This window comes from Gastrolobium bilobum, unplaced genomic scaffold (genome assembly GCF_033153095.1).
Source record: "Gastrolobium bilobum isolate Gb01-03AN ecotype WA unplaced genomic scaffold, APGP_CSIRO_Gbil_v1 utg27278, whole genome shotgun sequence".
Lineage (NCBI taxonomy): Eukaryota > Viridiplantae > Streptophyta > Magnoliopsida > Fabales > Fabaceae > Gastrolobium > Gastrolobium bilobum.
In genome coordinates this window covers 204,371-226,452 of record NW_026896629.1, presented here as the reverse complement: position 1 = coordinate 226,452, position 22,082 = coordinate 204,371, and the positions used below count along the sequence as shown (strand labels likewise).

At 38.2% G+C, this 22,082-nt stretch overlaps 1 protein-coding gene across 1 annotated transcript in view; it reads left to right on the top strand.

The window, feature by feature from the left end:
* Positions 1-287: 287 nt before the first annotated feature.
* Positions 288-22,082, top strand: part of LOC133301128 (uncharacterized) — a 34,384-nt gene continuing 12,589 nt past the window's right edge. The window contains exons 1-8 of the mRNA XM_061500738.1: positions 288-421; positions 1,436-1,508; positions 2,203-2,246; positions 6,527-6,569; positions 6,650-6,955; positions 7,077-7,193; positions 11,191-11,268; positions 12,565-12,609. Of these exons, the coding sequence (XP_061356722.1) occupies positions 327-421; positions 1,436-1,508; positions 2,203-2,246; positions 6,527-6,569; positions 6,650-6,955; positions 7,077-7,193; positions 11,191-11,268; positions 12,565-12,609 (801 nt within the window). The 5' untranslated portion in view covers positions 288-326. The remainder of the gene's footprint in view (positions 422-1,435; positions 1,509-2,202; positions 2,247-6,526; positions 6,570-6,649; positions 6,956-7,076; positions 7,194-11,190; positions 11,269-12,564; positions 12,610-22,082) is intronic.

Below are 22,082 nucleotides of genomic sequence, written 5' to 3'. Positions count from 1 at the left end.
ACAGGATATTCTTACGCCAGTGTAAGAGTTAGAAATATTACACTCAATCTTGACCATTGATCCACTTGTATCCAAAGGCTCACATAACTAAAAAATTTGAGCCCTTAGATATAAGTGGGATGAGCGGACAAGATTTAGAGTGTAACTCACCGATGTAAAATGATCCTGACCCTTATTTATTTTACTATATTTTATCATACGGAACCGGATTGGTCCTTAATTTATTGGGTCAATTCCAACTAATCCGACCCGAACAAAACCGGGTATTTTTTATTAGGGGAGCTGGATGTTGCTTCTGGGTATTTCGAAGACTGGAAGAAGCAGAGATGGAAGAGGCAGAGGAGAAGCAACGTCGTCGTTTGAAGCTTGAAGAAGCCCTTGAAATCCAATCCCTTAGACGCATCATTAGTGCTTACCTCAAGTATCATTCTTATTCCCTCTTCAATTTTTATGCCGTTTAATAATATTATTCAACTTCTCTTTTTCTCTTCAATTTTGTTACTGAGCATTCAACAATTTATGAAGGTTTTATTTTAGCCATTAAGTTTTGTTTTTTCAATCAAGTATACTAAGATTCAAAAGCAACAAGAAAATGATCAAAAAGTTAGTAATTTTTTTTTTTAAAAGGAAATGGAAGAGTTATTTCACTTCACGATTTTGTTTTTATTCGATTTTTTGATTTTACTTTCGTGTTTTAAGAGAAAAGATTAGTTCACCCATAGTCAGTTTTTTATTTTTTATTTTTTTAATTCGATATATTTTTTCTTTTTGCAGAAAATAAATATTAGTCGATTGAAAGGATTTCACGGCGGAACAATCTGCCCAAGTGTATTTGACACTGACCACATAAAAATTTAGGGTTTAGGGTTTTAATTTACGTAACAACGTTGGTTTTTTTACTTTCTGAATTTTACAACAGAGGGCACGATATATCATTCTACACTTTTATATATTTCGGGTTTCTTCATGGAAATAATGCCTTTATTTTGCACTTTTTCTTTTAACTTTGTTTTATTTGGGTTTTAAAGCATAAGTGAGCTAAGCCACCAAAATAAGTGGGTTGTAGGACACGTTTCAACCCAAAATTTTAAAACATTGAGTTTGTGGATCCTTTTATTTATATGTGTTGCTTAGCTCAGTATTACCCAATGCAGAACTTTATCACTCACTTGATTTTGAACACCTTTTTACTGGAAAATGACAAATGCACATCCAGTCATTAGTATGTCTAGCCTCTAAAAAACTACTGAATTCTTTAGCTGTATTCTTAAATTGTGATGACCATTATATTTTGTTCATTTATGATATTCTAGTCTGATAATACTTGTCCTTTTTTTTTTCTTTCTAACATAATAATTAAAATTCTGTATGTCCCTATCATCTCTTTTGTTGGAAGTAACACTCTACCCTTTTCTTTCACTGACTTCTCATGCAGTTATCCTGATGCTGCAGTAGAGGATGTTAGAAGATATGAGAGATCTTTTAGGAAGCTTCCACCTGCCCATAAGGTGATTTTCTCTTCTGCTTGAGATTCCTGTTGGCAAAACATTGATGCTCAACTGAACAGTTTCTTGTGGATTTATTGTATGCTGTTTCCTATTTTTCGCCCCTATAAGACTTTTTATGAAACTGTGGCACAAATCCAAGGCCTTATAGAATAATGATATTTATTGGTATTACACTGTTATTTCTGACCCATTGCATCTTTCTAAGCTTGAGGAAGACATGTACTCTTTGTCCAATTCAGACTATAAGGTTTAATCTTGTTGAACTTTTATCTGTCACTTTTGATATGGATGCAAAAGAGAAACAATATGTCAAGCACTTTATGGATCTTATCTTGGCTGGGTTGCCACTTGGTCTTCATTCTATCCATATTGGAATATGGCTGGTTGTTGACACCCTGTGGTAAAGAGATGGGTTTAAACCTGCTTTTATACCATATGCAAATGTGGAGAATATGCTTGGAATTGTGTGACTGATTATCAGTCTGCAATTGCATAAATTTATTCTATATACAGGATTTATTAACTCCTAATTTAGCTCCTAAATTAGAGCTCTAATTGACTGTAAGTGTCTGACCGACTAATAAATGTAGTTTCTAACAATTTTTTTTTTTTGTTGCCATCTTATAATTTCTTCTAGCAATTTCTGTTCATTCTTTTGTTCCCTTCTTTACTGCACCTTTTCTTGTGTTTGTAGGCTTTGTTATCCCACTATCCTCTAAAGTTTCAAAGATTACGCTGGTACATTTTAGTTTATCTTTTTCTTTGCTTTATAATCTCTCTTTCTCTCTCTATTCTTGTAAAGGATAAAAAAAAATGCTGAGATGTTCTGAAGTTGATGCTAATGGAACTTTATTTAAGGAACATGAGATGATTTGAACTTGTTGCTGCCTAAGCCTAACTGCTTTCATTGATTAATTTTTATCCCACATAGGAAAAGAACTTCGGGGGATTTAATAATATTTGCTTTTTAAAGGACAAGCTTATGCCAAAGCATGTTTTGAAATTTTAGAAAAATAAAGTTCATACATACACACCCCAATATAAGAAATGTGGATTATTATGTAAATGTCTAGTTCATTGTATTATGTAAATATAGTAATTAGGCAAATTATGTCTTTATATTTATTAAATTCATTATATAAATGTTGAGGCTGTCGTATAGTCGAAACAAACAGTTTTCAGCATAGGCATATCTTGTCTCTATCTCTCTCTTTCTTTCTCTGTCCCTAACCAGGCATGCCCAATCTACCAATTCTGTTTCTGTTCACTCTCCCCCTTCCACACCTTCATCTCCTTCCTCACCTCCATCTATTCCTTCTGTTGACTCCTCAAGGTCTCATCCTGTGCCACTTAACATCAATCCAATGCAAACAAGGTCTAAATCAGGTATCCATAAGTTTAGACTACTACCAATTCTTCTTTTGGCCCATCTAGAACCATATTCAGTTAAACAGGCCTTGGCTGACCCACAATGGTTGTTAGCTTTAAAAGATGAATGAGGCTTTAGTAAACAATTCCACATGGACTGTGGTGCCACTACCTCATCATCAGCAAGCCATTGGCTGCGAGTGGGTATTTTGGGTGAAAGAAAATCCTAATGGGTCTATCAACAAATACAAGACATGGCCAGTGGATATATGGTTTCACCAAAAGCCAGGTTTTGATTTTACAGAAACATTTTCTCCTATAGTGAATCAGTCACTGTTATGACAGTCCTTATTTTGGCACTCACTCACAAGTGGCCTGGACAACAACTTGATGTTAATAATGTATTTCTTAATGGGTTATTGGATGTGGAAGTCTGCATGCAGCAGCCCCCAGATTTTGAGGTGAATGACTAGTCTCTAGTCGGTGAACTTAACAAAACAAGTCCCTAGAGCTTGGTTTGATGGCCTTGCTAATACTCTAATCAGTTTCGATTTCAATTCTTGTAAGTCTGTTTCCTCTCTGTTTATACTCACTGGTTCTCATCTTGTATTCTATGTCCTAGTGTATGTGGATGACTTTAATGTCATTGGAAGCACCTTCCAACTTTTTTCACAGCTCATTACCAAGTTGAATTCAGTTTTTGGACTTAAAACAGCTTGGAAATCTAGATCCTTTCTTGGAAATAAAGATCAAGCATCTTCCCAGTGGTTTTCTGTTGCTGGCTCAGAGAAAATACATAAGGAATTTATTGGCTATAGCCCATATGGCTGATGCTAAAGGCATCTTCACTGCTATGGTTGGTGGCTGTAAACTGACCAAGTTTGGGGTCGATTATGTTCCTGATCCTTCTCTATGCTGATCTATTGTTGAGGCACTACAATATGCCACCATAGCTAATCCTGAAATTAGCTGTCGTGTCGACAAAGTCTGTCAATTCCTCTCTCAGCCACTTGAAGAGCTCTAGAAGGTTGTTAAACTAATAGTGATCTCAAAGGTACCTTACACCATTGTCTTTTGCTACAGGCAGCAAATCTTCACCAGCCACTGTTCCTTCAAGCCTAATGTGATACTGATTAGGCTTCACATCCTATGAGTAGCCATCAAGCTGTGGATCATGCATTTATCTTGGACCTAACTTTATATCTTGGTGGTCAAAGAAATAGTCACTAGTTGCTAGGTCCATTACTGAAGCAGAGTGCAGGAGTCTAGTAAATACAACAGCTTAAATCTTATGGATTCAGACTACGCACACAACTAAAGGTTACAGTTTCCACTCCTCGTATATACTGTGACAATCTCAATACAGTTTCCCTGTCACATAATCCAGTGCTTCATTCTAGAACAAAGCATATGGAATTGGACCTCTTTTTTGTCAGATAGAAGGCGATAATGAAAGTCTCAAGGTTCTCCACATCCCATCACAAGATTAGTATGTAGGGATTCTAAATAAACCTCTATCTACCAGCAGATTTGGTGAACTACGATACAAACTCATAGCTTATGATCAATTTTCATTGATCCATACACCGAGTTTGAGGAGGGGAGATTATGATAGTAGTTACTGTTCTATTGTTAAAGTAGTATTCTGATAGTGTGCCAGTGCAGCTAATGATAGCTGTCAGTCGTTAGAGAAGTAGTTCTTATGATATATTGTAGAATATTCTAGAGCATTAGAATTAGTTTTATTAGCTACTAGCCGTTAAACCCCTTGATTATTGTGTTCTATTTATTGCTCTTTATTTTAGAACTCTTGAGCTACCTGTTGTAATCTTGTATATAAGGAACCCTTTGGGTTTCAATCAATATATGAATGAATACTCAGATTTCACATTTCATTATATGTACTGGTCTCTGCAGAACACAAAATACCAGAGCAAGTCTCTTCCTCACACTTTCTTATGTTTTCTATCAATTTCTCTCTCAGTGCTTGAATACTAGCATATATTAATTACATTTGTTATACAAATATCAAGTACTTGGTGTGTAGTCAAAACATATGGCTTTCAGCATATTATTCTGTTCTCTCTCTTTGAACAGTATATATCATAATTATGATATTATAATCTTTGAATGATTTTTCCTTGGACTCTATGTAGTTGTGAAATATAGTTGTGAAAATATGGCATTTTTTCTTCTAGAAGAAGAGAATCAGAATACTGAGCTAAACAAAGATGTTCCAAGTTCTAACCTTTTAATGAGGGTTGATTGACCATTTTACCCCTCTTTTAAAATTAATTTACCATCTTGTCTATTTTTCTCAAACTATATACCAAATACCAATTTGTTCCTGTTTGACCAAAAATTATTCAAAGAACGAGAATAAATATAAAATAATTAATAATTTTTTTTAAGTTTAAAGAAAAAAATTGAAAAAACACCATAAAAAACAAGGTATAGAATGACAATAAATATATTGGAGAACCAAAATCCTCACCTTAAAATTTGATGTCGTAGATTTTTTTTTTTTTCTTTTCAAAACTCTGTAAAATGAGTTTAGAACATGACATAAAAGAACCTCAGTCCTTCCACACTAAACCTCTAAAAAATTCCAAAATCATACCGGAAACGATTGAAACCATAATCTAGCATAAAACTGCCCAAAATTGCAATACATTGAATTAAAATAAAACAATGTCCGAATATAAAGATGACATCATTTCTGCATTTGCATTCATAAATGATAAAGGAGTCAACTCAAAATAAAATACACAGGATTTGTGCGGAATTCTTAACAATATGGAATAGCAATAGCCTACTAAATACTAGAACAACACTTCAAAGTCTGAATTGATGTCCTGATCTAACAAGCATTTGAATTATTGCTGTCCGAATTTCTCATACATGACAAGATTTATGGGTAAGTCATTTACTCATTGAGTAAATGACTTATTTACTTGAGTAAGTGTGGTCAAACTGTTGTCAACTAGGAGCAGATTGATATATAGCTTGAGAAGAGGGGCAAATTGATATATAGTTTGAACAGAAGAGTAGAGTGATAATTTTTTATTAAAATGAAAGATGGTCAATCAGCCTTTAGTGAGGCATATTTTAGCCTTGGTAGATACGTTGTGTACGCTTTCTCAGAAGTGCTTATTTCTTTCAAATAGGCATTGCTTAATTAGGATTCTTTTACCATGATAATCTTTGATTTCCTCTGTTTTTCTTTATTTGTAAACATGCAAGGTGTCTTAAAAACAATTACAAGTTTAAATACCTTTTGAATAAAATGAGCTAAATTGGAACAAAAAAATGTACATTTTCAGAGGATAAATAGAATTTTAACAAGCACAATTTAAAGTCAAGGGAGAAAATTAGAGAAATTTTTTTATTTTTTGTGTGGTGTCTTACCCTTCTTATTCCTGTGTTCCTAGTGATTTTTTTTTTCATAACATGTTTATAGTGATTTTGTATGCCAGATAATGATTACGGACTTGCAATGATTGTGGATGGACGTCATAGCATGTTCTAGCAGTTAACAATTAATAGCCATATTTTATTTAGTGTTGGAGAGATGGAGTTTGATTTGATATTTAACTCAAAAGTCTCGAATTTCAGAATATTGTGGTTTGTTGTGGTTTCCAATGGTGCAGGTGTATCTCGATGAATTCTCATTTCATATTCGGCATGCTTCAGGTTAGAACCAACTATATACGGGGCTAATTCCTTTTATGTGTTATGGTCATATTTGATATTGGTATAATAAACTTTTGTAGGCATTCGAACCTCCACTTGATATGAGCCAGGACATAGATTTAAGTGAAGATCCACATCCTGAATATGCCCAAAAAAATCGTTTTGTCTCTCAAGGGATTAATGCTTGTTCATGTGAGTCGGCCCCAGTGAGAATAACATGTTTTGTATCTGATCAACACGGTTGTGTGGAAGGTAGCAATGATACATGCAGATCACCAGTACTGGTGCCTCCCAATGAGGTTTCTGAAGCATTCATGACTCAACATGGTTGTGTGGAAGGTAGCAATGATACATGCAGATCACCAGTACTGGTGCATCCCAATGAGGTTTCTGAAGCATTCATGACTCCATGATCCTTTTTTGAACTAGTAGATAAGAATTGCGATGTTTCCTTGGTTCTATCATTGTTTTTTTCATTTAGAAATTTGACTCTGTAGATAACAACAGGAGGTGGATATTGAGAGTCACCATCAGTCAAATACTGGAAGCCATCCTCCAAGCTTGATACATACTAAAGAGACTAGTGAATATGGTGGAAGTGCTATCGCTGTTTCCAATGGCAATGTAATTCCTTCTAATCTGTTTTAATATTGTAAATTTTTCAGTTTTTAGAATTGCTGTCTGAGTGGGTCGTATGTTGGGTCAGTTCCTCGTGGTAAATTGATTTTAATGATATGTCTTGTTGAAAAAAAATTCTTGATACATTTCAGAGTAATTGGATAAAGCTAAAACTTCACTTTACTGTTGGTGTTATCTTCCTGCACTTTGGCACCAAGGCACATTTATTTTTCAAATATAATTTTGGTTATCTGCGTTAAAGCATGTCGTTATATATTGGCACTTTTTCACTTTGGTGCTTCTATTCCCCCCCCCCCTCCCCTATGGGCCTATGGGCTGAAAGGTTAGTTAGTTGTTAGGAAAGTTTCTAGAATATTTTGAGTTAGGATAAAAGGAGTGTGTGTGTAGAGGGATAGGCATGTATTGAGTATTGGTTTAGTGGGGAATTTGGGGATCTCTAGGGAACTTTTGGAGCCTAGGTATGTTGGCTTTGATGGGTAGTTGAGGTGTTTTGGGTTTATTTTTTTGCATGTCTTGTAAGGAGCTTGTCTCCATTTATGTTTTCATCAATTTATAGTAAATAAAATAGGGTTCCGTCAATTTGGTATCAAAGCAGTACAATCTTGGGAGTGCTCTTTGATCCAGATCTATAAACAAAAACACACAATAAAACAAAAAAAAAAACATGGAGGAATCAGTGATTTAGAGCTTATGGAAGATTTGAAAAAAATTGTGAAGGTTTTCGATGAGGCAATAGAGAAGATGGAGAGACAAAGGCTTGAATACAAGAAGACGAAGTCCGAGAGTTTTAAAAAAATTGAAGAAAAACAAAGCAGAAGTAGTAAAGGAGAAAGAAGAAGTGGATGGAGATGAAGTTGCAGAAAGGAAAGAAAAAAAATGCAGAAGATAAAGAAGAAAAAGAAAGGGAAACAGAAGAAAACAATAAGCAGCACTATTCCAATGGCACTGTTGTGGCGGGAAAGATGGAGAAGGTTAGGTAGAAAACAAGGCGCAGAAGAAAACGAAGTTTGTTAAGGTGACGATGCAGAAGCGAAAAAAGATAAAGATGCAGAAGCGAAAGAGGAAGAAGATGCAGAAGAAATCGCACAAGAAGCAAAAGAATAAAAAAACAAAAGAAGATGAAGAAGAATTCTTCATAAAGACAAAACAAAAGCATGTGCCAAAGCGAGAGTTGCTAATGGCTGAGCAGGGAATGACGAAGACCCAACCAGATTCGTTCATGGTGGAAGCTGGAGTCACGATGCTGCTGAAACCAACAAATGAGGAAGATGATGAGGAAGAAACAGTTTTTCCTTTGTCACCCATGGAGGTTTCCGGCACCGTTCTCTGTCAGGTCACCTACGTCTCCGCTGGGACCCATACCCGTTCTTGTGGCTCGGTTCTGCAACAAGTCTGGGCGAGGCCTAGAGTGAGAATGGTGATGGATTCTGGTTTCTTTGGCGAGGGGCATTTGCGGTACTATCAGGAGACGAAAAAGGGATCTGATGTTATAACCACTAATAAAAAGTTGAAATTGCTGAAGAGCTTGTCAAATGGCTTGGCCTTGTTCCCTGAATTAGGGTTGCTGAAAAAAGTCATGGGCTAAGAAAAAACCAAGTCACATGGGAAATTGGACCAATTAAAAATGATACACATGTGTGTAACTTGGTCTATATGCTTTAAGCTGTGAGACCCAGGTGGAGGCTTCTCTCACACTCGATCCTCACCTCTTTCTTCACCTCGAGGACGTGGACGATTTTTGAGGGGGAGTATTGATGGGCTGAAAGGGATGAAAGGTTAGTTAGTTGTTAGGAAAGTTTGTAGAATATTTTGAGAGTTAGGATAAAAGGAGTGTATTTGTATAGATGGATAGGCATGTATTGAGTATTGGTTTAGTGGGGAGTTTGGGGATCTCTAGGGAACTCTTGGAGCCTAGGTATGTTGTCTTTGAGGGGGGGATTGAGGTCTTGTGGATTTTTTTTCTGCATTTAGTCTTGTAAGGAGCTTGTCTCCATTTATGTTTTCATCAATGAATAAAATTGGGTTCCATCACCCCCCCAACCTGGTTCTCTCTCTCTCTCATCTCCATCTTCTGATTCACCCAGAACTGCCTCGCCCATCGGAGCTTGCCTTGCTATGCTAGTCACATTTCCAGAAGGTCCTTAACTCTTTTCAATTGAGCTTTTAGGGGGCGTTTGGTCGAGGAGAAATTTTTTGAATACTAGGGAAATGTAATTGATAGGAAAATGGTTGGAAAGTGAGTTTGGTAGGAAAAAATTTTATCGGGCAAATTAGGTAAGATTTATAAAGTCTATGTTTGGTTTGAGGTAGAATATAGATAGAAAAATAAGTGACAATTACAAAAATGTCCCTGTTTTTAAAAATTTTGGGAAAATAAAAAAATTGTAAATTAGAGAGAAACGTGAAAAAGAAAAAGAAAAATGGATCCAGTGAGGGTAGGAATGGCGGAGTTCTTGCTAACTGATTGAAATTTCAGTAAGTAAAAGTACGAAGTTGAGCAATTCATTTTTTGAAGATATCAATATGTACATGCCATCTTTACAATTGGAGCATGGGCAGGTGCATCACATGGTGGAGTTCTTGCTAGCCTTGCAGCCTGTGGTGTGATGATGAACATTGTTTCCATAGCCTTTGATCTGATGCAGGATTTTAAGAGTGGCTACCTTACCTTGGCTTCACCACGTTCCATGTTTGTGAACCAAATATTTGGCACAATAATGAGCTGTGTGATTTCTCCTTCAACCCACACAAGGAAAATAAGCTTCTGCACTCAAACAAAGACAAGAGGGTATTTTGGTCTGCTTTATTTTGTCATTTTCCAATTTACCCAGCTATCCACAGAAAACCACCACCAACTTCAGATTCTAAACAGTGACAATGGCTGGCTTTCTACTACCAAATGGGGAATGCTATGCAAATAGCATAGATGGGGAACTTCAATGAATCTTTCTACCAAACAATGACTTTCTGGATTGCCAAGTTCATTTGGATGGGGAAATTTTCAGATCTCTTCAACCAAACACCACCTTACAGCACCCTTCGGGACTCTTGGATTTCCCTTTCTGCCTCTGATTCTCTTCTCCAGCACTTGAACCCTTTATCAAAGCCTCCATTCTTGATCAAACCTTGAATAGCTCCTGGGATCTTGGGAGTTCTGATGCCCATTAATAGAACTGGATCAGAATATAGAAAGAAGACAGAATGTTTATTAACAAAAACCTCAATCTCTGGGTTACTTGAAAAGAGAACTGAAATATTATTGCTTTCTCAAGAGAACATGTACAAAAAGGGGTAAAAAAAAGGCTAATAAAGGAAATAAATAATTGCAAATATTCTCAATATGTATAGCAGGATCTGTATCAATGGGATACAAGACCAAAGTTGAGGAATTGAAGATACAAAGATATTGAAGAATAACAAATGAACCAACCCTCCTATACCAGGTATTCGAGAGATCTAAACCGTCTCCTAAATTCCTTTCTCAATCAATAATTGTCCCATCTAACACCTCATCTTCCTTTTTATTTCTTATTACACATGTGACTCCTAATCGTCTACTAAACAGACTTTGGTCGTAGTCCCCATCTCTCCTTCTATTTACACAGGTCTGCTAACATAGACCTTGTCATTGGCAGTGTTTTATGGAATGTTTATTGTTGTTGTTGTTTGTTATCTAAGGAGATGGAGGATAAGAATGCTTTCTTTACATCTTGATTCACCCTTCTTGTATGGCAATTTCTGGGCAAAAATTAATTTATACTTTAGGCAAAAAATAATTTATTCACTTCAGTTTGATTATTATTATACTCCTAACAACCAAATGCTTTAGCAAAATTGTCAATATATGTATTAAGTTCAAACTTTGCATCAATTTTTAGAAGATTTGTAGTTTGTCTTTTTCTAATAGTATTTATCTTTTGTAGATACCAATGAATGTGTTTTTCATGCTTTTTTCAGTACTCTTTTTCCTTCTTTATTTCAGGTCACGGTCACCTCACCACGGCAACAATGGTTGGATCCATCTCTTCAGTTGAATGTTCCTTTAGTTGATGTAGATAAGGTATATTTATGTTCCCAGCATCCGTTCTTTTTAGTTGTTACTTGTTCCAATGCAGGATAGTGGAAGGGTTTGGATGCTAATGGGTACAGGTTTCCTTGGATGAATCAGTGGTACAAACTAGGGGCTGACCATAATTGTCAGTAGCAGTTAGCGGTTAGCGGTCGGTAGCGGCCGACCCCGAAAATGGTATAGCGGTCGGTAGTGGGTAGCGGTATTGCCGCTATGGTGAAGTATTAATTCCACATATATTATACTAACAGGCTAATAGTACACAAATATAAGTGCTCAATCATAAGAAGTCACACAAAATCAAACACATAATTCCACAATCAATGTCAAATACAAGGAACATAAAGGAAGGATCTAAAATTAAACACAAATGAACAATGAAATTGTCAAATAGTTCAATGCAAGAAGTGAACTAATGAAGAAAATCAACATCATGTCCAGATTATCCATCAAATTCCAACAAATCTTCTCCCTTACTTGAACTACTTGTAGAACAGTGTAGCAAGTAGTGGTATTGCCGCTACACTACGCCGCTACCTTCCGCTACCGGCCAGCGTCGTGGTTGTAGCGGCCAGCCGCCACTACGGTAACGGTTTAGTGCTGCTACCGGCCGCTACTGACAACCTAGGGGCTGACAGCACCTGTGAATATATATGGTTTGGGGTTTGATGGGTTTTGATCATATTCAAGGGAGAATGAACAAGAATTTTGATTGGACAAATCCTTGATTTTCCTGAAATGAATCCTGATCTTGGCAGTTGATAAAGTTATAGAAATAGGGCAGATGGTGAGAAAGAAAGGAAACATGGACTTGAGGCCTAGGCTTTGATTGCATCATAGTAGGAGAGTAGCTTGCAGCAATAATGCATAAATCTGATCTTCTATCAAGAGAAAGTATTGTTGCCTTTTAAATTGACCTCTTATTACTTTTTTTACAAGAATTAAGAATAGAATGCAAATCCTACGATGATCAAGACTCTCTGCTACCAGTAAAATAAACCCATTAGGAAAACTTGGACTTTAAAATAAAGCGCATTAACACCTAATTAACATAAATTGAAGCTCACTTACAATCTAAAACCAGAAACGACTAAAGATCTGTCTATTTATGGAGCAACAGTTGTAAATATATCTTTTGCATCTGCAGATCAAAGTATAGTATGATTATTGCCAATTTCCTTATGGATGTTTTGTAGTTTTTAATTTCCTTATTATCAGGTTCTGGTGAAGTGATGATCTTTTACGGTTTTGCTACTTATGTATATTTTATTACGGCTTTTGCCTCAGGTGCGATGCATAATAAGGAACATAGTTAGGGATTGGGCAGCAGAGGTACTGCATGTTTACTTCTTTCTTCTTCTTCTTCTTCTTCTTCTTCTTTTTACTTTTTTTTTTTTTTTTTAAATACTAATTATGGCTATTGTTAGAATAATATCTTAGGTATTTATGTTAGGATATCATGGATATATTGTAGAATTAGTTAGAAACCAAATTATGATTATGTATATTTCAGATTGAATCATTGCACGTAATATTAACATTGATATAGAGATGTGTGGATGGTTAATGTTAAAATATATTAAAAATATCTCAAAATATCTTCATTATATCTTAGAATAGTTCAGAATATCTTAAATGATCTCGTAGGAAGTTTCCTTATTTTTTTTATATTTTATGATTTATTTTCTTATTTAACTAGGTAGAGTCTAATATTAATATAAATATGGATTATTGCTTTCAAGATTATATCACATCATAACACATCAAATCAATACTGATTGCCTATTATTTAGTCTTTATTTTCTTTTTTCCTCCTTCAATACTTAAATCCCTATAATTTCAACATGGTATCAGAGTGGTACCATCCTCCTTGACATGTCCCATCGCTATTTTATTGTTGAGTTTTCTAAAATTTGAAACTCTATTGTAATGATGTCATTTTCTTCTCGTCTTTCTCAACAAGCCCATTGCTCAACGGAAAATATTTCCAAACCTACTATGCCCACTGCACAACGGTCCTTTTCTCCTCCCTACGCCTTAATACTGGCAAGCCAATCCTGCCGAGCCTCCACTAGATCCCATCATAAAAAAAAGTCTCATGTGCCTCAACGTGCACATTCTCTTTTCGACGTGTGTAAGGCATCACGACCTTCCCAACCTCTTACATCTCATCAGCCGTCCCACCCCTTGGAGCCTCAATTTTAATTTTAATTTTTTTGGTATCTAAGTTTTCTTGTGGTTTGAAGCTTTCAAATATTATTTTTTATGAACTTGGAGAAGTTTGTTGTGTGTAATTGTTTGCTAGAACATTTCCGTTGATAATCATTCCAACAAAGTCTCTTCTTCCTTAGCCATTCAATGTTTCAACCAACTTTTGAGGCTCATGATCATTCCAGCCATCTTGCTTAGGTGCCTTTCCAACAATGCTTTCCTCTCTGACAAATCCAGCATCCGCCTTTCTAGCCATGTTTTGTGTAGTCCAAATTATATTATTTGGTTATTTTTAATTTTTAATGCAGTTATTTGTAGCAAGCTTAAAGCTGATTGAACTTTAGCTTGAGGGGTGAGTGTTATAATATTTGAAAAATATCTCATAATATCTTGATTGTTTCTTAAAATAGTTTAATGTATCTTAATGATCTCTTAAGAATAACTTCCTTATTCTTTATATTTTATGATTTATTCTTATTTACTTAGGATTGAGAGTCTAATATTAGTACAAAATGGCATAGTAGTTAAAAGCGGCGCTACCCGCAACGTCTGCGGGTTGCGGTGGTCGACCGCGAGAAATAGCTCCGCACCGCACCGGAAAGGGATCGCGTCTTTAGCGGCAGTAATAGCGGAGGAAATCGCGTCTGTTTCGGCAAAATCGCGGCTAAAATGGAGCTTTCTCTCTCTTCTGCGTTTTTAAATGGAGGTCTCTCTCTCTCTCTTCTGCGTTACAAAGAAGACGGAGACGAGAAGAAACGCATGTGACTTGTCCAAATTGTTTTGAATCTGATATCTATTATAATATTATTTTCCAAGACTTTTACTTTATAAAATGGAGAGCTTTATCTCTCTTCTGAGTTCTGAGTCACATGTAGGAACTGAAAAGTTAATTTGTTTTTTATGAGTAGATATAGTCAAAAGCTGAACCTTTTTGACCGACATATTTTTTATCCTATCAGCTTCTCTACCTTTTTGACCACATATAGCTTCTCTACCTTTTTGACCACGTATTTTTGTATCCCATCATATATATATATATATATATATATATTTATATATTATCTACCTTTTTGACCGACATACTTTAGTATCCTATCATATATATATATATATTATATATATATATATATATCCTATCAGATATTACAACTACAATCATCTTTCCTCTAGCTTTTTGACTGATATTTTTCTTTTTGTATCCTATATATATATATATATATATATATATATCTTCTCAGATATTACAACTACAATCATATTTTTTTGTATCCAATATATATATACTCAGATATTACAACTAATCTTCTCAGATATTTCCGCTATTTCCGCAATCGCAACCCGCTATAACGTTTTTCAGGGTTGGCCGCAACGGGCCGCAATCCGCTTTTAACTAGGCAAATAGAGATTAATGCTTTATATCACATTATAACACATCAACTTAATACTAATTTCATATTTTTGGTCTTTATTTTTGTTGAGATATATAAAACCATTAATGTAGCCTTACCCAACAGCTTAAGCTTTTGGGTTGAATTGGTTCTTTACATGGTACTAGAGCTCTTTTGTTCTGGGGACCCTCGCTTCCGCTTAAAACCTTGTTTTCGCTTTAAAACCTAAGCCCACTGCTTAGGAGTCCTCTTTTCTTTGCCGTGCGTCCTTCCGGCAAGCCATCAAGGGCTGTAAGCCTATTCTGAGTTGCAAAGAACCAATTTAACCCAAAAGCTTAAGCTATTGGGAAATGTTACATTAATGGGTTTATATATCTCAACACGCCCCCTCACATGAGAGCCCATTGGGCTTGAAGGGTGGACAATGCACAGGTCCACCTATCTATGTGAAAGAAATTCCACTAGAAAGAAAGTGGGGGACGAGGCTCTGATACCATGTAAAGAACCAAAGCTATTGGGAAATGTTACATTATGGTTTTATAATATCTCAACATGAGTAATTCCCGAATGCGTCAGCACCTTCGACAGCCACCGGAACCACCGTCCGCCACTGTTTAGGCCGCCGGAGAAGTTTTCCGGCAAGTTTTCAGCCCAGACCACACGTGATCAAGACCGTCTCCTGCCGGTGACCAAGTCTGTGGAAGTCCGACCACCATCGCAGCCGTCACGCGCCGCCCTTCTCCTCTGCGCGTGGTGCTCACCAGCCACCTTCTGTAGGCGCGTGTGCATTGTTCTGGCATCTTTTTCCGGTCGGTCTTGGACAGAGAAGCTCGCCTCCTCCTCCTCTTTCCAGATCTGTGGTTGGTTCTCTGTGGGTCTGACTTTTTGTGCGCACCTCTTCTTGATCGGTGATCAGGTTCGTTCCTATTTACTCGGCTTATACCTTTGTGATTTAATATAATGGCAGCAACTTCTCCTGTTCATTCGGAGGTCAGTTGTCCCTCTCCTCCTGTCAAAAGTTCTCCCAATATCATTTCCACCAATGTTGGGCCCATTACCTCTTCAAAGTTGCAGGGTTCTGTTAATTACAAGAACTGGGCCACCTCTGTTCGAGTTTGGTTCTTTGGACAGGGACATGGGAACCATTTCACGACTAAATCTACTGATGTTCCTAAGGAGGAAAATTCTGATTGGGAAAAGATTGACAACCAGCTTCTGAGTATCCTTTGGCAGTCTATTGATCTAGTCGTCTTGGACATCTTCTATTCTTTTCAAACTTGCACTGAGGTGTGGGAGGAAGCAAAACACCTCTACACTAATGATGTTTAGCAGCTCTATTTCATCATGTCTCAGTTTATGGAACTGAGCAAAACATTTGACATTCAGATGGAGACATATGTTAGCCAAAGTCGATCTTTGATGCAGGCATATTTGGATGTGTTGCCTTACCCTACTGATGCTTCTGCATATTGGAAACAGGTGGAACGTCTCTTTATGGTTGCCACACTTTCTGGTCTCCCCGAAGAATATGATAATGTCCGGGATACTATCTTGACTAGTGGAGATCCTAATCTATCAATGACGTATCAACATCTTCTGAATCTTAATAAGAAATCTGCTCTTGCATCATTAGCTGTTGTTGATTCCACTGCTCTAGTTTCCCGTACTGACTTTCGCGGGAACATTGGAGGTGGACGTGGTCGTGGTAGAGGCCAGGGAGGACGTGGTCAGCGACCTCGTTGTCATTATTGTTAGCAACTTGGTCATTATGAGGAACGTTGCTACACAAAGTATCCTCATCTGCGACCTTCTCATGCTGCTAATATAGCTCAATCGGATACTGCTTCAAATGGTATAGTCTCTCCTCTGAAGACTATGCAGCACTCCAGACCCTTCTCAGAAAGGCCTCTGCTTCAGAAACTGGTAATCCCGTTGCTTGTGTTTCTCATTCTGCATCACTTGGTCCTTGGATATTTGACTCAGGTGCTACTGATCACCTCTGTGGTAATAAGGAACTCTTTTCATCCCTTACATATTCTGATAATTTACCCTCTTTTACTCTTGCTGATGGCACTAAGGCCCCTGTTCATGGGATTGGACAAACCTGTCCAACCTCCTCATTGACCTTGACATCTGTCTATTACATTCCTAACATCCCTTATAATTTAATATCTGTTAGTAAATTGATCAACTCTCTTAACTGTATTGTCACCTTCTCAAACCATTCTGTTTCTGTGCAGGACTCGGGTACGGGGAAGACGATTGGAGTGGTCCGTGAGTCACGGGGTCTGTTCTACTTAGTTGTGTCGAGTCTTTCCGTTGCTTGTTCTCTCACAGAATCTCCACAACTCATCCACAGTCGCCTCGGGCATCCTAGTCTTTCAAAATTACAGAAGATGGTTCCTCTTTTATCCGGTCTTCAGACTATTGTCAGTCATGTCAGCAAGGAAAGCACATACGCTCCTCCTTTGCTAATTGAGTCAATAAACGAGTTGATGCTCCTTTTTCAATTATTCATTCAGATATTTGGGGTCCTAGTCGTAGTGTGTCTGTTTTAGATTTTTGGTATTTTGTTACCTTTATTGATGATTTTTCACGTTGTACTTGGATTTATTTAATGAAAAACCGTTTTGAGTTATTTTCTATTTATCAAAAATTTTCTGCTGAAATTCATACTCCATTTGGTGCTTCTATTCTTGTTTTACGTAGTGATAATGCTAAGGAATATGTTTCTGTGGACTTTTCTAATTTCTTAGCCACACAAGGTACTTTACACCAAACTACTTGTCCTCACACTCCACAACAAAATGGAGTAGCTGAACGTAAGAATAGACATCTCATTGAGACTGCACGGACACTTCTTATTCACATGCATGTTCCTCTTCACTCCTGGGCTGATGCAGTTCTTGCCTCTTGTTTTCTCATCAACTGTATGCCTTCATCTGTGCTTAATAATGACATTCCTTATAACTTATTGCTTCCAGATGTTCCTCTCTATCCTATATCCCCATATGTCTTTGGTTGTACCTGTTTTGTTCATGATCTCACCCCTGGTAAGGACAAGTTAACATCCAAAGCCTTTAAATATATTTTTCTTGGTTATTCTCGTCTTCAAAAGGGTTATTGTTGTTATTCTCCCGATCTTAAGTGTTACTTATTATTCGCCGATGTCACTTTTCTTGATCAACAACCCTTTAATTCTATCCCATTTCAGTTGTCACAGGTTGATCATTTTCTTCCTGTCCCTTTTCTTGACTCGTCTTTGCCAGCTATAGGTGCTTCTATTCCAGATGAGCCACCTATTTCTTCTATACCTGAGGACCGTCCACTTCTCACCTATCAGCGTCGCAAAACTGTGCCTCCTGTCGACTCGACTCTTACTGACTCATCGCCAACTGCTGTTGATTCTTCCCCTCCGGCTCCTTCACCAGAGGCTCTTCCCATTGCTCAAAGAAAAGGTACACGTACTATTCGTAACCCTTATCCTCTTTATACTTTTTTGAGCTATAAGCGTCTTTCTTTACCTCATTACACCTTTGTTTCTTGTTTTTCTTCTATTTCTATTCCTAAAACCACAGGTGAAGCACTTTCCCATCTATGGTGGCGCCAAGCGATGCTTGATGAGATGACTGCCCTTCATTCCAATGGCACATGGGACCTCGTTTCTGCTCCTCCAGAGAAGTCTATAGTTGGTTGTCGCTGGGTTTTTTACTGTGAAAGTTGGACCTGATGGCCATGTTGATCGACTCAAGGCACGCCTAGTTGCAAAGGGTTTTTACTCAAATCTTCGGCCTTGATTATAGCGATACATTCTCTCCGGTCGCTAAGATGGCGTCAGTTCGCCTATTTCTTGCTCTTGCTGCTGTTCGTCACTGGCCACTCCTTCAACTTGACATCAAAAATGCCTTTCTTCATGGTGATTTACAAGAAGTTTATATGGAGCAACCACCTGGTTTTGTTGCTCAGGGGGAGTCTGGGAAGGTGTGTCGTCTTCGCAAATCCTTATATGGTCGCAGTCTCCTCGGGCATGGTTCAGTTGCTTCAGTTCTGCTGTTCAGGCGTTTGGCTTAATTCGCTGTAAAGTTGACCATTTTGTATTTTATAGGATCACATCTCCAGATAAGTGCATCTATTTGTTAGTCTATGTTGATGACATCATCCTCACCGGGAGTGATCAAGCTGGAATCCGTCAGTTAAAACAGTATTTATTCAGTCAATTTCAAATAAAGGACCTCAGGAAGCTGCATTACTTCTTGGGAATCGAGGTAGCACAATCTAGACAGGGCATTTCTATCTGTCAAAGGAAGAATGCCTTGGATATCCTAGAAGAGACTGGTATGTTGGGGTGTAAATCAATTGATACACCCATGGATCCCAATGTCAAGTTATTGCCTGGACAGTGGGAGCCGTTATATGATCCTGGTCATTATCGGAGGCTAATTGGGAAGCTCAATTATCTTACGGTAACTAAGCTAGACATTTCTTTCGCTGTTAGTACGGCTAGTCAGTTCCTTGATTCCCCATGTGATTCTCATTGGGATGCTGCTGTGAGGATCCTCCGATACATCTGTTAGAATATTAGATATGATATGATTAGATTTGATTAGATATGATTGGATTCTGTCTTATCCGTAAATAGTCTGACTGTATTCTGACTATATTAGGATTAGGTTTGGATTAGGTTTGGGCCTTACACTTAAGCCCATTAGGGTCTCTATATATTGTAACTCCTTGACACAGATCAATACACAACGTATTCTTTTACATTAATCTTGGTATCAGAGCTTTTTCGTTCTAGGAACCCTCGCTTCCGCTCAGAAACCTTGTTTTTTGCTTTAAAAACCTAAGCCCACTGCTTAGGAGTCATCTTTCTTGCCGTGCGTCCTTCCGGCAAGCCTTCTAGGGCTGTAAACAGCCTCTGAGTGATTTTTTCAAACGCGTCAGCACCTCCGACGGCCACCGGAACCACCGCCCGCCGTCAGAATCACTGTTCAGGCAACCAGAGACTTTTTCCGGCGACTTTTCCGACCAAACTTCACGCGATCAGGACCCTTTCTTCCCGGCGACCAGGTCTGTGGTGGTCCGGTCAGCAACGCATCTCCCACGCGCCGTCACGCGCCACCTGTCTTCACTGCGCGTGGGCTTCACGCGCCACCTTCTGCCGGCGCGTGAGCACTATTCCGGCGACTTTTTCCGGCCGGTCTTGGACAGAGAAGCTCGCCTTCTCCTCCCCTTTCTGGATCTGTGATTGTTTCTCTGTGGGTCTGACCTTAGACGCGTGGTTCTTCTTGATTGGATATCGTTTGCCTTCGTTTACGGCTTTTATATTTTATCTTTAAATGGCAGCAGCATCTCCTGATCTCTCGGAGGTTAACTCTCCTTCTATTGTTGCAAATATAGCTCAGTCAGACAAAGCATCATTTGGTTCAGGTCCGGACTGTGCTGCACTCCAAACCCCTCTCAGGAAGGCTTCTCCTCAGTCTCAGCCTTATACTGGTAATCCCGTTGCTTGTGTTTCTCATTCTACATCACTTGGCACTTGGATATTTGATTCCGGTGCTACCGATCATCTCTGTGGTAATAAGGAACTCTTTACATCTCTTACTTATTCTAATCATTTACCGTATTTTACCCTTGCGGATGGAACCAAAGCCCCAGTTTGTGGGATTGGACAAGCTCGTCCGACCTCTACCTTGGCCCTGACATCTGTCTATTACATTCCTGGCATCCCTTATAACTTAATTTCTATTAGTAAGTTGATCCACTCCCTCACTTGCACCATTACTTTCTCTAACCATTCTGTTTCTGTGCAGGGTCCGGGTACGGGGAAAATGATTGGAGTGGGTCGTGAGTCACGGGGGCTTTATTATCTGGATGTGCCTCGTCCTTCAGTAGCATGCTCTCTCACAGAATCTCCACAACTTATCCACAGTCGCCTTGGTCATCCAAGTCTTTCAAAGTTGCAGAAAATGGTTCCTTTTTTGTCCGGTCTTCAGTCTTTAGATTGTGTGTCATGTCAACAAGGGAAGCATACACGCTCCTCTTTTGCCAGTCGAGTCAATAAACGAGCTGATGCCCCTTTCTCTCTTGTTCATTCAGATATCTGGGGTCCAAGTCGTACCTTGTCTGTCTTAGGTTTTCGGTATTTCGTTACCTTTATTGATGATTTTTCCCGTTGCACTTGGACCTATTTAATGAAAAATCGTTCTGAGTTATTTTCCATTTATAAAAAGTTTTCTACTGAGATCCATACTCAATTTGGTGTTTCTATTCGTATTCTACGTAGTGATAATGCTAAGGAATATGTTTCTATTGATTTTTCTAAATTCTTGGCCACACAAGGTACTTTACATCAAACTACTTGTCCTCACACTCCACAACAAAATGGGGTGGCTGAACGTAAAAACAGACATCTCATTGAAACTGCCCGTACCCTTCTTATTCATATGCAGGTTCCTCTTCACTTCTGGGAAGATGTTGTACTCATCTCTTGTTTTCTCATCAATCGCATGCCTTCATCTGTGCTCCACAATGACATTCCTCATAATCTATTGCTTCCAGATGTTCCTCTTTATCCTCTAACTCCACATGTCTTTGGTTGTACTTGTTTTGTTCATGATCTCGCTCCTGGTAAGGATAAGTTAACATCCAAAGCCTTTCAGTGTATCTTTCTTGGTTATTCTCGTCTTCAAAAGGGTTATCGTTGTTATTCTCCCGACCTTAAGCGTTACTTAGTTTCCGCTGATGTCACTTTTCTTGATCAACAACCCTTTAATTCTATCCCATCTCAGATGTCACAGGTTGATCATGTACTTCCTGTCCCTTTTCTTGACTTGTCTTTGCCAGCTGCAGGTGCTTCTATTCCAGATGAGCAACCTATTGCTTCTATACCTGAGGACCGTCCACTTCTCACCTATCAGCGTCGCAAAACTGTGCCTCCTGTCGACTCGACTCTTGCTGACTCATCGCCCACTGCTGTTGCTTCTTCCCCTCCGGATCCTTCACCAGAGGCTCTTCCCATTGCTCAAAGAAAAGGTACACGTACTACTCGTAACCCTTATCCTCTTTATACCTTTTTGAGTTATGACCGTCTTTCTTCACCTCATTTCACCTTTGTTTCTAGTCTTTCTTCTATTTCTATTCCTAAGACCACAGGTGAAGCACTTTCTCATCCAGGGTGGCGCCAAGCAATGCTTGATGAGATGA